The sequence below is a fragment of the Notamacropus eugenii genome, chromosome 5 (genome assembly GCF_028372415.1).
Source record: "Notamacropus eugenii isolate mMacEug1 chromosome 5, mMacEug1.pri_v2, whole genome shotgun sequence".
Classification (NCBI taxonomy): Eukaryota; Metazoa; Chordata; class Mammalia; order Diprotodontia; family Macropodidae; genus Notamacropus; species Notamacropus eugenii.
The window spans coordinates 374,666,604-374,683,473 of NC_092876.1; the positions used below are offsets into that span (position 1 = coordinate 374,666,604).

The window sequence follows — 16,870 nt, forward strand, 5'->3', positions numbered from 1 at the left end:
TTGACTGACCAAAATAATTTAAATGACAGCCTCATTGTAGAAGGTTTCAGAAACAAGTTTAGGCTAAGGACCTTTTTTTTATTGTAAAGGCAGCAGGGAATCTATTGAAGGTTTTTGTGTAGAGGAGATGACATAGTGACATTTGTGTTCTAGAAATATCAGTTAGGTAGCTTGTGCATGATGTATTAGACAAGAGACAGCCTAGAAGCAATGAGACCAATTAGGACATTGTGGAAATAATCCAGGTGAGGGGTGATAAACTAGAATGGAGAAAAGTGGACAGATGCAATGTTGTGGAGATAGAGTTAATTTAGCAAAGAAGAGTCAAGGATCACTTTATTTGTTTAGCAAAGAGTCAAGGGTCACTGTAAAGTTCCCAACATGGATGACTAGAAGCTTGTGGTGCCATAAGTAAAAATGGAATCATTTGGAGAAAGAACAAGTTTTGGGTAAAAATATGAGTTCCATTTTGTAGATGCTTATTTAGATATATGTTTATGGAACATGCAGGTGTTGATGTCCACCAGGCAGTTGTTAACCTAGGAATGAAATTCAGGAGACATTGGGGTGAAATTGTGTAGTTTCAGGAGTTATGACCATTAAACCCATGGGAGCTGATGAGATCACTAAGGAAGAGAGTGGAGAGAGGGAATGTTCAGTTGTTTCAATCATGTCCGACTCATTGTGCTCCCATTTGGGGTTTTCTTGGCAAAGATACTACAGTGGTCTACCATTTCCTTCCCCAGCTTATTAAAAAATTTTTTAAAATTTATTTGTTTTCAGTTTTCTACAATCGCTTCCATAAGTCTTAGATTTTTCTCCACCTCCCTCCCCCTTCCCTCCCCAAGATGGCATGCAGTCTTATGTTGTTTCTATACATACATTTTTATTAAGCACAATTTCACATTAGTCATGTTTCATAGAGGAATTAAAATGAATGAGGGAAACTATGAGAAGAAATAAACCAAAACATAACATAGCACAAGAGAAAACATTCTGCTTCATTCTGCGTTCCAATTCCATAGTTCTTTCTCTGGATATGGATGGCATTTTGCCTCAAGATTTGTCTTTGGATTCCAGTTCATTTTACAGATGAGGAAACTAAGGCAATTAGAGTTAAATTAAATTAGAGTTCACACAGCTAGTAAGTTTCTAAGACCAGATTTGAACTCAGGTCTTCCTGACTCCAATTTGGGCAATTAGCTGCGCAGAGGGAGAATAGGGAACCTAAAATAAAGCCTTAGCCCGCAGTCATACTTAACTGGACAAGAGGAGTATTTGCAACTGAGACTAAGAAGGAACATCAGACAGGTAGGAAGGGAACCTAACAGAGCAGTGTCACAGAAGCCATCCAGGAAGAGGCAGAGTTTGGCAATGTCTAAGAAACATCTTAAGTGATCTAGGCACACATCATACCCCATCACACCTTGATAGCCTTTGATCTAGATCTGTGTTCCTCTTGCCCCCAACATAGCTACAAGAATTCTTTGTATTATCCTTAGCATTTATAGCCTTAATTCCCAAACTCATTGAATAATTTCCCTTCCTATATAGGAGGTTTGCAGTATTCTCCCATAATGATTATCCTTTATGTTAAACTGCAGTTCATCCAAAAATAATTCTCAGGCATCATCTTCTTAGCTGATTTTTAAAAATTTATTGTTAGAATGACTTTGAAATTTTAATAAAGAAGCATTGTATCAAACTGAATTTCATTTTATCATGCACATAAGGTTCATATTTGCACTGGGGCAAATACCACTAGAATACTGATAGTTTTTCCTATAGGACCTTATCTTTACTAAATAGCTTCCCACACTACATCTGCATTTGTTTTCTTGCAAGAATCTCTTTAAACATTATAATAAATATGATCAGATGGAGCTAGTAGACATTTAAAAAATGATCCATTTGCCACTTAGGTACATAGGGCAATGGGATAATAAATTAGCTTGTTAGACTTGGACCAATTATGTAGTTGTGAGTTAATGGATGGTCAGAAGACCATTGTTAGCATAGTTTGGGCCTGTCATTATTTATTATGCTACTGCCTTTTCTGTAGCTGCAGATGTGTTATTTTGTATAGAGGAGGAACATTTGCTCTTTGTCAGAAACACTCTCAAAACATGTGTTGTCCATCTTCAGGCAAGGACTAACTCAGTGAGTGAAGTTAGTGTTTCCCAGATTCCCTAAATGCGGGCTACTAGAACAGATTCGCTTGTTTTCTGTTTCCTAGCTGTTTTCTTAATCTCTCTTATAACGATGATGAACATTTATATAATGCTTTAAGGTTTACAAAGTATTTTTTGTATTATCTCATTCGGTTGCTTCTCCTCCCTGTGCAACTCAGTGAGATGGTGGTGGTTATTGTTTAGTCGTTTCAATCATGTCCAACTCCTTGTGACCCCGTTTGGAGGTTTTCTTGGCAAATACACTGAAGTAGTTTAACATTTCCTTTCTCTAGCTCATTTGTTAGGTAAACAGGGTTAAATGACTTGCCCAGGGTCACACGACTAGTCACATTTGAACTCAGGTCCTCCTGATTCTGGGGGAGGCACTATATCCACTGTAGCACCTAGCTACAGGAAGTAAAGTAAATGTCTGAGGCCAGATTTGAGCTCAGGAAGATGAGTCTTCCTGACTCCAGGCCAGACGCTCATTTCACTGTGTCACCTTCTGCTGTCCCATGAGGTGGACACTATAGCTATTATCAGTATTGTCCTTTTACAGAAGAGGAAACTGCATTGCAAAGAGGTTAAATGACTCAATCATGGAAGGAAGAAAATAAGCATTTATTAAGCACTTTATGCTAGGCAGTGTACTGAGCTCTCTACAGATATTGTCTCATATTATTCTCACAACAACCCCTGTGAAGTAAATGCTATTATCTCTCTTTTACAATTGAAGAAACTGAGGCAGCAGAGGTTAAATAACTTGCCTGCGTGACCTACTGTGTATGAGGCTGAATTTGAACTTCATTCTCCCTAACTCTAAGACCATCTCTCTATTCATTGTGTCACCCAGCTGCCTGATAGTCACACAACTGATGAGATGTGCATCACTGATGATATTTGAACCCATTTTTTTATCACCAAAATCAGCATTCTTTCCCCTTTGCCATGTGGTCTGTCATGTACTCTTCTCCTTCCTCCAAGTCTTCCTCTCCCAAAGAAAGTTTTATAATGAGGGTTATAGATGATAATTACTTAATAAAGCAACTATATGTAAAATGTATACCATACATGTAGTGTAAAAACAGCCTAAAATATCCCAAAGTTCCTGGTTGGCTTGAGAGGTTTGGCATTTACAATTTTTTTACCTGCTTTGTCCAGGTCAATAGAAATTTAAGAAGGTTTTCTGTCATTTTCTAGTGTTCCTCACATATTAAATCACCATCACTCTGTCAACTAATTGCCTGCCTTCTCTCTCTCTCTCTCTCTCTCTCTCTCTCTCTCTCTCTCTCTCTCTCTCTTTCTCTCTCTCTCTCTCTCTCTCTTTCTCTCTCTCTCTTTCTCTCTCTCTCTCTGTCTTTCTCTCTGTCTCTCTTTGTCTCTCTCTTTAGCTTTCTCTTTTTGTAACATATCATGTATATTTGAAACTCAAATATATGATGTATCCTTCTCATACTTCCTTTGACACCAAGGATGAAAACTAATCTCTTTCCCTGGTTATCGTATTTATGATAAGGTTTCAACAACTCGTGGTCCATTAGAAAGGGAAGGGAGCAGTTTCAATCTGTGATAAAGGGTACTTGTCAATTTCACCAGTGGTGGTTGGAATGACCACTTAGGGAAATCTTGAAGTTGCTTTAAAATATCAAGGAAGCATCTATAGTTGAGATGTAGTCATCTTTATGAGATGAGACTGCCAGCTGTGAAGATAGGAGGACTTGAGTTCAATCAAATATGACTTTAGACACTTACTAGCTGTGTGACCCTGGACAAGTCATTTAACCCTTTTTGCCTGAGTTCCCTCATCTGTAAAATAAGTTGGAGAAGGAAATGTCAAACCACTCCAGTATCTTTGCCAAGAAAACCCCCAAATAGGGTCATGGAGAGTTGGGCAACACTGAAACAACTCAACAACAACAAACTATTTTAATCTTTGTAATCACTAAATGGAGCAGTGGTGGATGGACCATGCTTCAAGACTCTTATAGTAAAGTCCTTGAGTAGAGCAGGGAGATATACTGGACAACTCTTCTTGTCCTTCCCTTCCTCCTAATAAAAATTCTAGGAAACTGTGGAAGCGTGAAGATGAAGATGATATCAGGGACTGGCTTGGAGGACAGAAAAGTAAGACTTTAAGATCTGCTGGTAGATACAGCTTTACTGATTGAGGAACTCTGGGCTTAGGTTCAGAAAGAGGGTCCTAGCTAATCTGAGGGTCTAGAATGATTTTTTAAAATAGTGCCAAACTATGCCCAAAGGGCTATAAAAGTATGCATACCCTTTGACCCAGCAATACCACTTCTAGGGCTGTATCCCAAAGAGATAAAAATGGGAAAAGGAGCCACATGTATAAAAATATTTATAGCAGCTCTTTTTTTGGTGGCCAAGAACCAGAAATTGAGGGGATGCCCCATCAATGGAAGAATGGCTGAATAAGTTGTGGTATAGCAATGTAATGGAATACTATTGTACTATAAGAAATGACAAATAGGCAGACTTCAGAAAAACTGGAAAGACTTTATATGAACTGATGCTGAGTGAAGTGAGCAGAGCCAGGAGAACATTATACACAGTAACAGCCACAGTGTTCAAGGACTGTTTTTGATAGACTTAGCCCTTCACAGCACTGTAAGTACCTAAAACATTTCCAAAAGACTCATGATGCAAAATGCCATCCACATCCAGAGAAAGAACTATGGAGTCAGAAAGCAGAATGCAATGCCTATTTTCTCCTTTATTATGTTTTGTTTTTCTCATGGTTTCTCCCATTCGTTTTAATTCTTCTATGCAACATGACTAATGTGAAAATGTGCTTAATATGAATGTATGTGTGTAGAACTCATATAAGATTACATGCTATATTGGGGAGGGAGGAGGAGAAAATTTGGAATTTATGAAAGTGATTGTTGAAAACTGAAAACAAATTAATAAATTTGGAAAAAAAAAAAGAAAAAAAAAGAAAAAAGAGAAAAAACATAGTACCCCATGATCTTATCAAATTTTTGAGTCATCCTTGGGTGTAGTCTCTGCACTTTAGGGTCTTCATTTTCATTAATCGAGGCTTTCAGAAAGGTAACTACACATAGACTGTTGGAGTGTTCCAAGAGATAAATTGGAAAGACATATCTTGCTTATGGGTATTGGGGGTCAGGGAAAGAGATATTTTGTATCATTTTATCTCACTTAGCTATGCTCTTTTTGTAATATGTCCATTTTTGTTGACTCTGGGAAGCTGATACAAAAACAGAATTGTAAAGAGTATGGGCCGTGCCCCCATGGAACCAGAATTTAGAGGGACCAAAAAACTGGACCAATGTACTCCTTTAGCAGCGTAGTAACATCCAAATTAAGTATCCCCATGTTAAAACTAACAAGAATAATTAGTTAAGTTGCCAGAATCACTTTAGTAACTAATTCCCCCTTCTCTGTAATTGTACGGGTCTTGGTTTCTCCTTATATTGGTTTCATATCATGAACATGAGAGCCATTTTGTATTGCTTGCCCCAGGCCCTAAAATGGCTAATTATAGTCCTAGGGAGAGTTCATTCTATGCCCATAAGTCTAAGTAAGGATGAGAGAGAACCTCAAGCCTGGATTATTGCTGTAGGTTTCTGCTTAGTCTCCCTATCTGAAGTCTCTCTCCACTCCAGTTCATCCTTTACTCAACTTGTGTTTCTAAAGCACAAGTTTGATCATGTTAACTCCACTTTCAGTAAACTCTGATGGCTCCCTGTTATACCTAGGATGAAATATTAATTCTTGTTTGGACTTCCAAAGCCCTTTATAACCTGGCCTTCTCCTCCCTTACTGCCCTTCATGTAATCTATAATCTAGTGACACCAGCCTCCTTGCTAATCACTACTTGTTACTCACAAAACATCCTATGGCCTGACTCCAGGCATTTTCACTGACTGGTCCCCTATGCCTGGAATTTTCTTCACCTCCATCTCACAGCTTCTTTAGCTTCTCTAAAATTCCATCTTCTTCAAGAAAGCTTTTCCAGTTCCTCTCAATGCTAATGCCTACCCTCTATTGAGTATCTTCATTTCATCCTATGTATATCTTGTTTGTACAAGGTTGTTTGTATATTTTCTCCCGTTATACTGTGAGTTCCTTAAAAGCAGAGACTCTCATTGTTCATTGTAACCTAACACTTAGCACAGTGCTATTAGGTGTTAAATAAATGCTCATTATTGACTAAGAGAGAACCTTGAGGAATGTACTAAAAATGAAAAGGTATATTATAATATAAGTTGAATGGAATTTCTTTTTACTGAGATTTAGTTTTACTGAGAAGATGTTATGTGTACATATATATATATATATATATCACTTTTACTTTATAAAGAGAATCAAAAGTTACGCAAAATAATTTTCTGGTCTTATTTGGCATAGTTGTTTGATTATACCGTAGCTGAGCCACACAAGAATAAAACCCATAACCTCAACATTCTCAGTGAATCAAACAAACTAGCTTCATATTTGTTGTGGTTTGCACAATGAATACTTTAGTTCCCCACCACTTCCACCCCACAACCCCACAAGGATCTAGGAACTGCTTCAAACATTGCTTCCAACATCTCATAAGACTTTGAAGTATGGCATCTGATAGCACAGTTACCTGCCATAACTCATCAAGCAATGAATCACAGCATTTATGGATGTGAGGGTGGGTTCTAAAAAGCACTGAGTCAGAATTGACCTTGAAAATAGTCCTGTGGAGACTCCTGAAAGCCTGTGGATCCTGATGATGAAAGCAATGACAATTTTGACATATGAACCTGACTTCAAGTCACTTAATGTCCAGGAAATGTAGTCATTATTATAAAAACACAGACATTCAGAAGTTAAGAAGGCAGTTTTTATCCATGAAAAGAGAAGAAGAAACAGTGGCAAAGGGGAGGAATTTTCCTTTGCTCTTATAGCCAAACTCCCTATTCCATTCCTTGGGGTCAGCCTCAAGGCCACAGGGTTTCCATGTGGTAGTGATTTCTGTTCTTAATTAGGATCACATTTACAAATAAAACTAGAGGAAGGAAGCAAGCATATTAGGGGTATCAAATGAAAGCCTGGGTGAGTGGGAAATTTTTTGAAGGAAATAAGGTGAAGGTAATTTTCAATTCTGAACTATTCTGTTTTATAGCCCCCATTGGATGTGGTCTTCATTTTGTCATAGAACACCACTGGGCCTGAGAGCCATTATAATTTTATTCTTAAAGTGTTTGTAAAGCAAGAGTGATAAGGCTTTTTTTCCCCATCTGGAGGCAACCCTTTTGGCTAAAGGGCAGACAGAATTTCCTTTTGTGAAGTAATTCATTGCTTTGCTACTAAAGGGTCCTATTTTTTGAAACCTGAGTCATCCTGAAAAGCTAGAAGTGAGAGGAAGAAGATTGAGATAGAAAGGTCAGGAAAGATGACTGAGGTATTTAGGAAACAGAAAGAAGAGTTGTAGAGACAGGGCTTGAATAAAAGTAAAGGTAAGTTAAAGAGATTTGTTTCTTTGCTTCCTGTGGTCCCAAATACATCATTCTGCTTCATTTGCTTCTGTGCAATTCTAGTCTAAGAGGTCAGAAGGAAAGTTTTTAAATTGAAGGCTAGGGAAGTTCTCTGACTTTAGCTCATTACTAACTTTTCCCCAAGATAGTAGAATCTCCTCTTTACATATTAATAGAGCTCCAGTAATGAAAGAAAAGGCAGAGGCCATTTCATTTATCCATTCCCTTACACCATCCATATCCCGTTATACTTATCTAGTAGTCATCAACCCATTTTCTTTTTCTTGAAGATCCAGTTAGGTCCCCACTGCCTGTAAAGGCAACCCATTTCAATTCTCAGATAAACATAATTGTTAGGAAGTTTTCCTATGCATTTTTCTTAAATGTGTCTCTCTGTATTTCCACCTATTACTCATAGTTCTTCCCTTTGCAGACAAACAAAATCAATCTCATCCTTCTTCCCCGTAACAATCTTTCGAATATTTGATAATAGTCATCCTATGCTTCCCAAGGTCTGTTCTTCTGCAGGTTAAATGTTTCCATTTTCTTTAGTTAATTCTTACATGGCATGATATACTAAATAGTAACTATTTCTCTTCTGGCCAGGAACCCTGAGGGTTTCCCTCTCTTATTTTGATTCTTTTTCATCATCATTATTATTATTATTAAAGGGGCCATCCCTTGAGTTACTACTTAAAGAGGCCTATTCACTGAATAGGAGTTATCTCACTCAAAGTGAGAACCTGAAAAGGCCTTAACCTGAAAGGGCTAGGGTCTCCCATCACATCCTGGTCCATCCCAGTTGTCCTGATGAATCATTAGCCACTGGACCCACATAGCTCAGGAGGAGAAAGTGAGGCTGGTGACTTTGCACAGCCCTCCCTCCCTCCAATCAAAGTCATCTGCAAGTCATGTCATCATCTCCCTGGTGTCATAGTACTCTTTGAGAATGAAGGACAAAGACAACATGGCATGATCTTGTGGTCGTTCACCATCCTGATCACCTTCCTTTTTCACCCTTTCCAGTTAATCGATGGCTACCTTACAACCTTCTTCCCAGAATGTCTTTTCTCTTCTTCAGTTCAATAATGATACTAACGAAAAACCCTAACGTTTACATAGTGCATTTAGCAAAAAATGCTTCATATATTTTATCTCATCTGATCCTTATAGCAAACCAATAAGGTATGTGCTAATATTATAACCATTTTACAAATAAAGAAACTGAGACTTGAGAGATTTGCCTGGCATCACACAGGAAGTATCTGAGGCAGGATTCTAACTCAGATTAAACAGTGTTCTGTTTAATAATGTGCCTGCTCAGAATAAATAAATAAAAATTAAAAAATTAATGTGCCTACTCTTTCTACTTGTATGTCCTTGTGCATGTCACTTAAATTCCCTAGACCTCAGTTTCTTCTGAGATGAGAATCATAGTTGGTCATTGCATTGATCAGAGCCTGTGAACCTTTCAAAATTATTTTTCCTTATAATGGTGTTAATATTGTATAAACCGTTCTGATTCTGCTCACTTCAGTCTGTGTCAGCTAGTACAGGCCTTCTCTGGTTCCTTTGAAGCTGTCCATTGCATCATTTCTTATAATGTAATAATTTTCTACTATGTTTATATGTTTACATATCTTTATTTAGCTGTCTCCCAATAGATGGGCACCCCTTTGGTTTTTAATTCTTTTAATACTGCAGAATTGCAGTATTCTTTCTATTTTGCTATGCTGTGAGAATTAAATATTACCATGTTAAAAATTAAACTAAAAAAAGACTGTTAAGGGCAGTGATCAACATTTACTATATAAACAGCACTGAACCCCCTTTCCCCAGGGATAAATAGTAGTTGCTGCTGCCTACCTAGAAAGACTATTGTAAAGATAGCTTGTTTAAAATACTGTGTGAACATGATGAGTTATTATAATCACTGTCACCATCACTACTATTCTGGAGACTATAATGTATAAAATTAAGGATCCTATATTTTGGCAGGGGAGGAAAGATTTCTCAGACAGAATATGTATCCAACATGTGGTAAATAGTACCCTTGATTTTCTGAAGATAATTTTAGAATTGTTTCTTGGATAAACCTAAGTACTGTGTTGCTGGATTCCCAGTGGTAAAGGAATCATCCGGAGATTAGGCATAAATTTAAGTAAAATCACATCTTGCTCTCCCTGTGTGTTGCCCCGATGGTCATTTGTGATTTGAGTTCTGCAGATTTATTGCTAATTTGAGCCTCCACATGCGTTTGCCATCAGTGGGTTTTCTGGTTTCATTTATGCAGTCACACAGGGATACTCTTCTCTGTTCTTTGAAGGTTTATGGAGGGAACTTGAATTGATTGTAAACTATGTAAAAACCACCTACAGGCAATTTCAAAGCTCATTGCTTCAACACATCTAATATTGAAAGAAAAGAGGAAATTATTTAACACACAGAGAACCCTCTCTGCCAAACCCTCACCATTCCTGGCATACTTACACACATGTATGCTTTAAAATTTTATTTTTTCTTATTATGAACTATATTAACATTTGTAAACATGAATGTTTTCATTTGCCAAAAAAAAAAAATGGAACTAGAATATTTCATGTGAAGCCATGAATCTCTATTATGTACAGCTTGTTGGGGTTTTTTAAGTCTATAACAAATTTAGACCATTATCTCCAAAGCTGTCCTACTTGACTGAATTCCATTTCTTCTTTTCTAAGCAATTTTAAAGTGTTTCACAGATACCTTTTTTCTGAACATCACTATGACTAGCCTTCATCTTCACTCCTAATTCTCCCCACTCCCCAATAAAGACCTGCTGTGCAACACTGAAGCATAGTCCTGTTTACCGTAATAAATGTACCCTCGTCCCATTGACGTAGCATTAACCCCATTTGCCACAAAATCTCCTCTCTGCTTCCATGCCTTCCTGCTCTTTGGAGATCAGTTAACCCCAGGAGCTGTGATTTTCATTCTTGTGAGGTAGGATGAGTGTTCTCTCTAAGCATCAAATCCTTGTAGATTATATACCACATGGTAAAGTCTTTATCTCCATTTATAAAATATTTTTCTTCCCATGAACATGTTCTTCGGTGGTTTCCACTCCTACCAATGAAATAAGATTTCCTTTTTTCTTTCTCTTTTTTGTTTCCTTACCCTTTCCCTCTTCTTCCTGAGTGACCTGAGAGGACTTATTTTCCCTTAACTTTCAGCCTTGGTCTTGATTAGGATACATCATTTATTCCCCTCTATCCTCCCCCCACCCCCCTTTTCCTTTCTGCCCTTCCATTCTACAATTTCATCCGACTAAAACACTGATTAACCTATAGGATTAGTCCATGATGTTTCAGGATTATTTCTCCAGTGTCACTTCTACTTGGCTTCCTCTTTCACCATTGTTTCTTTGTGTACTTTCCAATCTCTTAATGGTTTCTCTTATTATTTTATTACCATTAATGTGGTTATTATTGTTATTCACATCAGAGCTACCTTTTTTTTTCAGTGGTGCCCTTTAGTGACCCCCCCCCCAACTTATTTTGTTTTCTGTACATTCATTTTATTTGTTGTATGCCTTGCTGGATTTCTTTTTCTTTTCTTTATTTCTGTCTGGGGTATTTGCAAACCAAAACTTTGTTAAATCTGGTTTTCTTTGAATTGTGTTGTTGTTGGTCAGTAGTTTAGTCATGTCTGACTCTTCATGACCCCATGAACCATAACACACCAGATATTTCTATCCTTCCTTAGCTCTCAAACTGTGTCTAAATTCATGTTTGTTGTTTCCACGACACAATCTATCCATTTCATCCTCTGACGTCCCCTTTTCCTTTTGCCTTTAATCTTTCCCAACTACAGTGTCTTTCCCAGTGAGTCCCGTCTTCTCATTATGTGATTAAAATATTTAAGCTTCAGCTTCAGTATTTGGCTTTCCAGTGAAGAGCCTGAATTAATTTCTTTAAGTATTGACTAACTTGATCTTTTTGCTGTCCAAGTGACTCTCAGAAGTCTTTTCTGGTATCATAATTCAGAAGTGACGATTCTGTGGTGCTCAGCTTTTCTTATAGTCCAGCCCTCGAAAAACCATAGCTTGGACTATGTGGATCTTTGTCAGCAAGGTGATGCCTCTGCTTTTTAATATGTTGTCCAGATTTGCCATAGTTTTCTTTCTAAGGAGCAAGTATATTTTAATTTCATGGCTACACTCACTGTCTGTAGTGATCTTTGAGCACAAGAATACAAAATCTGAGACTGCTTTCATTTCTTCTCCCTCTATTTACTGGGAAATGATGGGACCAGTTGCCAAGATCTTAGTTTTTTTTTTTCTTACGTTAACTTAAAGCCAGCTTTTACACTTTCTTCTTTCACCCTAAACAAGAGGCTTTTTAATTACTCTTTGTTTTTTTGCCATCAGTGGTATTATCTAAATATCTGAGATTGTTGATATTTCTCCCAGTAACCCTGATTCTAGCTTTTGATTCAGCCAGCCTGTCATTTCCCATGATGTATTCTACACACAAGTTAAATAAATAAGGTAACAGTATACAGTCTTGTCATATTCTTTTTCCAGTCTTAAGCCAATCAGTTATTCCATGTTCAGTTCTAACTATTGCTTCTTGGCCCACATACAGGTTTTTCAGGAGACAAGTAAAATGGTCTGGTATTCCCATCTCTTTGAAGACTTGTAACATTTTATTGTGATTCACAAAGTCAAAGACTTAAGTGTAGTCAGTGAAGCAGCAGTAGATGTTTTTTCTGGAACTCCTTTGCTTTCTCCAAAATCCAGTGAATGTTGGCAATTTGGTCTCTAGTTCCTCTGTCACTTCAAAAACTAGCCTGCTCTCCCGGTATTTCTCAGTTCACATATTGCTGAAACCTTGTTTGTAGAATCTTAAGCCTAACCTTGTTGGTATGTGAAATCAGCACGATTGTTCAGTAATTTGAACATTCCTTGGCATTGCCTTTCTTTAGAATTGGGATGTAACTGATCTTTTCCAATCCAGTGGCCACGGTTGTGTTTTCAAAATTTGCTGGAATTTGAAACGCTTCAAATACCTCTTTTTTATTTTATGCCCATATATTTTCATTAATGGTTAGATTCAGGTTTTCAGAGTATGTCACTTTGAGTTGCATCTTAAGTTCCTTTGCTTTTCAGAACAGATTATTTTATTCCCTTTCGTAGCACATGAATGAAGTCAGGAAAAGAATCATTTAAGTCAAACAAATAAATTCACTATAAATGGAATCCCCCAAAGTCAGCTCTTGATCTTCAGCATCTATATATATATATATATATATATATATATATATATATATATATATATATATATATGTGCATTCCATCCTTTATAAAAGGTTAACCAAACAAACTCTGGGCCTGATAACAAATTGGGAAATGCCAAAAGAAAAACATACACATATTTTAGCTACAGGGTTGTTCAGGACAGCTTGTAAAAGTGCAGTAATTAAGAGCTGCTTTGGGATTTTTGTTTTTAAATATTTTGCAATTGGAATTTGTTCAAAATTTTGAAATTAAAAAAAACACAGTACAAATATTTGAAGCTTTTGAGTGTTGGCAGATTTATTTTCCACTTATTGCATTGTTATGATGACTTACATTTTTAAGACAATGCTTTATGATTATTTTAATCAAAGTTTTTGGAAATTTGTAATCAATTTTTAAAAATAAATTTAATCCTGGGTATTAAATTAAATTTAATAACAGTCATCTTCTGGTGAAATAGATCACATTTTCCATAAAGTAAAAAGATATTTTATTACCTATAATAAATTATGAATTTATAATATTTTATTATCTATGATGAATTAAATGAAAGAAATTTGTAGACTAGACCTAGACTTTGTAGACTTAGAACTACAAGGAACTTTGGGGGTCTTCTAGTCTAACTCCTTCATTTTAGAGATGTGGAAACTGAGACCCAAAGACTTACCTAAGTGACTTACCCAAGATCACACAGGTAGTAAGTCAATTTTAAAAATATGTATGAAATGCTTATTCTGTTGAAGGTACTGTGCTGAGCTCTGAGGCTATAAAAAATAAAATTAAACAGCCTTAATTAGATGTGAAGGCAGTAAAGTTAAATGACTTCTTAGCTTACTTTAAAAATCTGATATCATGGAATTACTGTGGCTTCTAATTTGATGGATTTGGACAGTATTTGTAGGATGGTAGAGAATGTCTACTCATAGACTTTGTTGTTTTTGAGTCATTTCACTTATGTCTGACTTTTTGTGACCCTACTTGGGGTTTTCTTGGCAAAGTGACTGAAGTCATTTGCCATTTCCTTCTCCAGCTCATTTTACAAATGAGGAAACTGAGGCAAACAGAGTTATGTGACTTGCCCACAATCACACAACTAGTTTAAGTATCTGAGGCTGAATTTGAACTCAGGTCCTCCTGACTCCAGGCTTGATATACTGTGCCACCTAGTTGCCCACAGAACCTGTCCATAGAACCAAGGTCTAAATAAATTACCTGAAATAAACATCACAAATATATTCAGTTCTGTGTATCCCTTAGTTAATTTTTTTTAGGAGAACCATACCATCAAAAAAATACTGACTGTTATTCATTTCTCCAGTCCAAGATTTTTACTCGCACACCTACCTTATATTTGGAATTCAAATTGGACCAAGGAGCCAAGCATTCCCAGCCTGTTCCTGAAGGTAAGCATCATTGACGTTGTCATTTCAAAATAAGATCTTAGTACCATAACTCTAGAGACGGAAGAAACCTCAGCAGTTTTCTAGTCCATATCCCTAATTCTATAGATGAGAAATCTAAAACTCAGGTTAAGTAATTTGTCTGAGGTCACATAGGTAGTGAATATTTGAACTAGGATTTGAACTCAGGTCTTATGACTCCAAGTTCAGCATACTGTCCATGGCACCTTTCCTTCTAAGTTGGCTGGTTCTGAGCCTGGAAAAGTTCATTGAGTATTATGGTGCTCTATATATGAGCATGCCTTAGAAATTAAGAAAAAACATAATCGAATCAGTAAGCTTTCTCTGGAACTTAGCTCTGCCCTGGGTCATAAATGATTTTGATGGCGCTGGAATTCCCATTCAGGGAATTTAGGGAAGAGCTGGTCTTCTGATTCTAAAGAATGAATGAAAAGTGTTTCACCTTCCTTTGCTTCTCTATCACCAAATAAAACTGTTATTAAAAAGTAGTAGCAGTAGGGACTGTTATTGACATCTGAAGAAGTAAACCTAAGCAAAATTATTTCCTGGGGGAGACAACAGGCAAACAGCTATGTACACCGAAGCTATGTACAAGATGAACTGGAAATAACCTACAGAGGAAAGTCACTGGAATGAAGGTTTCCTTTACAAGGTGGGGTTGTAGTTAATGAAAGCTAAGTAGCACCACAGCCCAGAGAAAATCACAAGGACACTTCCGCTCCTGGATGATTGATGCCTCTTCACTTTTGGATGAGAAGCAGCAATCATCTTAAGTGGTTCCAAAAGAATAGGAGTTCTGTCTTCCCCCCTGCCCCCCAAGGTCAAGGCCAGAAGAGGGTTTGTAATAAAGATTTAATTATTCTTAAGTTTATTCTAGAGCTGGGATTTTTAACCTGGGGCTCCATGAAGTTTTGTTTTAGTACAAAACAAAATTTTAATGTAATTGCTTTCCTTGGCAATCCTACAAATTTTATTTTACCCACTTTAAAAGCATTATTCTGAGATAAGCTTATCTATCTACCAGACTGCCAGAGGGATCTATGACAAAAAAAGGTTAAAAGCCTGTATTCTCAAGTCTTAAGAGATAGGTAAAGGCCAGTAGATAGGGAGATAGGGAAACTACTGTATGTATACACATCAATTTGGAAAATGTCATTCTCTTTTTTATCCAATTTTTAAGATTCTTATGTCAAATGTCAGATACTGTGTACATCCTCTCTTCTTTCAGTTATGTCTCTCTCAGGAACACGATAGATGATAAAGCCAAAGGTTGTATGTTTCCTTTTTCTTTTTTTTTAATTTTATTTTATTATTATTATTTTTTAATGTTTTACAATCACTGCCATAAAATTAAGATTTTTATCCCCACCCCACCTACCCCTCACTACCCCCCTCCCTCCCCACGACAGCATACAATTCTGTATAGGTTCTACATATACTTTCCTATTGAGTACATTTTCACTATAGTCATGCTATGTAGTCGAACTAAAATAAATGGAAGAAATCATATAACAAATCAAAACATGATACACAAAAACACACACACACGCAAACATGATCTGCTACATTCTGCGAATGACTTCCATATTTCTTTCTCTGAGTGTGGAAGGCGTTTTGCCGTAGAAAACCACCATTGGGATTTTTTTTTTTTAATAAGTTCTTGCGTTATTATGAAATTCCAAGTCTACCAGAAAAAACTCTTGCACACTGTGGTCGTTGCTGTGCGCAAAGTTCTCCTGGTTCTGCTCCTTTCACTCAGCATCAGGTCATATAAGTCCTTCCAGGCCTCTCTGAAGTCTTCTTGTTCATCATTTCTTATGGCACAATAGTACTCCATTACATTCATATACCATAATTTATTCAGCCATTCCCCAATTGATGGGCATCCCCTTGACTTCCAGTTTTTGGCAACTACAAAGAGTGCTGCTATAAATATTTTTGTACATGTGGGACCCTTTCCCATTTTTATGGTCTCTTGGGGATACAGTCCTAGTAGCAATATTGCTGGGTCAAAGGGTATGCACATTTTTGTAGCCCTTTGGGCATAGTTCCAAATTGCTCTCCAGAATGGTTGGATGAGCTCGCAGCTCCACCAACAATGAATTAGTGTTCCAAGTCTCCCACATCCTCTCCAGCATTTATCATTTTCTTGTTCTGTCATGTTTGCCAATCTTATAAGTGTGATGTGATACCTCAGAGTTGTTTTGATTTGCATCTCTCTAATCAATAGTGATTTACAGCATTTTTTCATATGATTATAGATATCTTTAATTTCTTCTTCCGAAAATTGCCTGTTCATATCCATTTATCAATTGGGGATATCCTTTGACCATTTATCAATTGGGGATCCTTTTTCATTGACACAAAGAGACCTGTGAATTATGCAAGTATCCAGGTTTTCTTTAAATAATTTATGCACATCTTGTTCATAAAAATTACAGTTTATATGTTCAAATGGAATTTTGAAAGTTAGAATCAACCCTCTGTCTTTCTATCACCTTTCTT

The 16,870-nt window shown here is 36.8% G+C and overlaps 1 protein-coding gene across 3 annotated transcripts in view; it reads left to right on the forward strand.

Annotated features, from left to right (window-relative positions):
• PIR (pirin) overlaps nucleotides 1-16,870 on the forward strand; it is a 119,829-nt gene that overhangs the window by 69,144 nt on the left and 33,815 nt on the right. For all 3 annotated transcript variants that reach the window (XM_072614315.1, XM_072614314.1, XM_072614317.1), the window contains exon 6: nucleotides 14,263-14,347. In XM_072614315.1, the coding sequence (XP_072470416.1) occupies nucleotides 14,263-14,347 (85 nt within the window). The remainder of the gene's footprint in view (nucleotides 1-14,262; nucleotides 14,348-16,870) is intronic.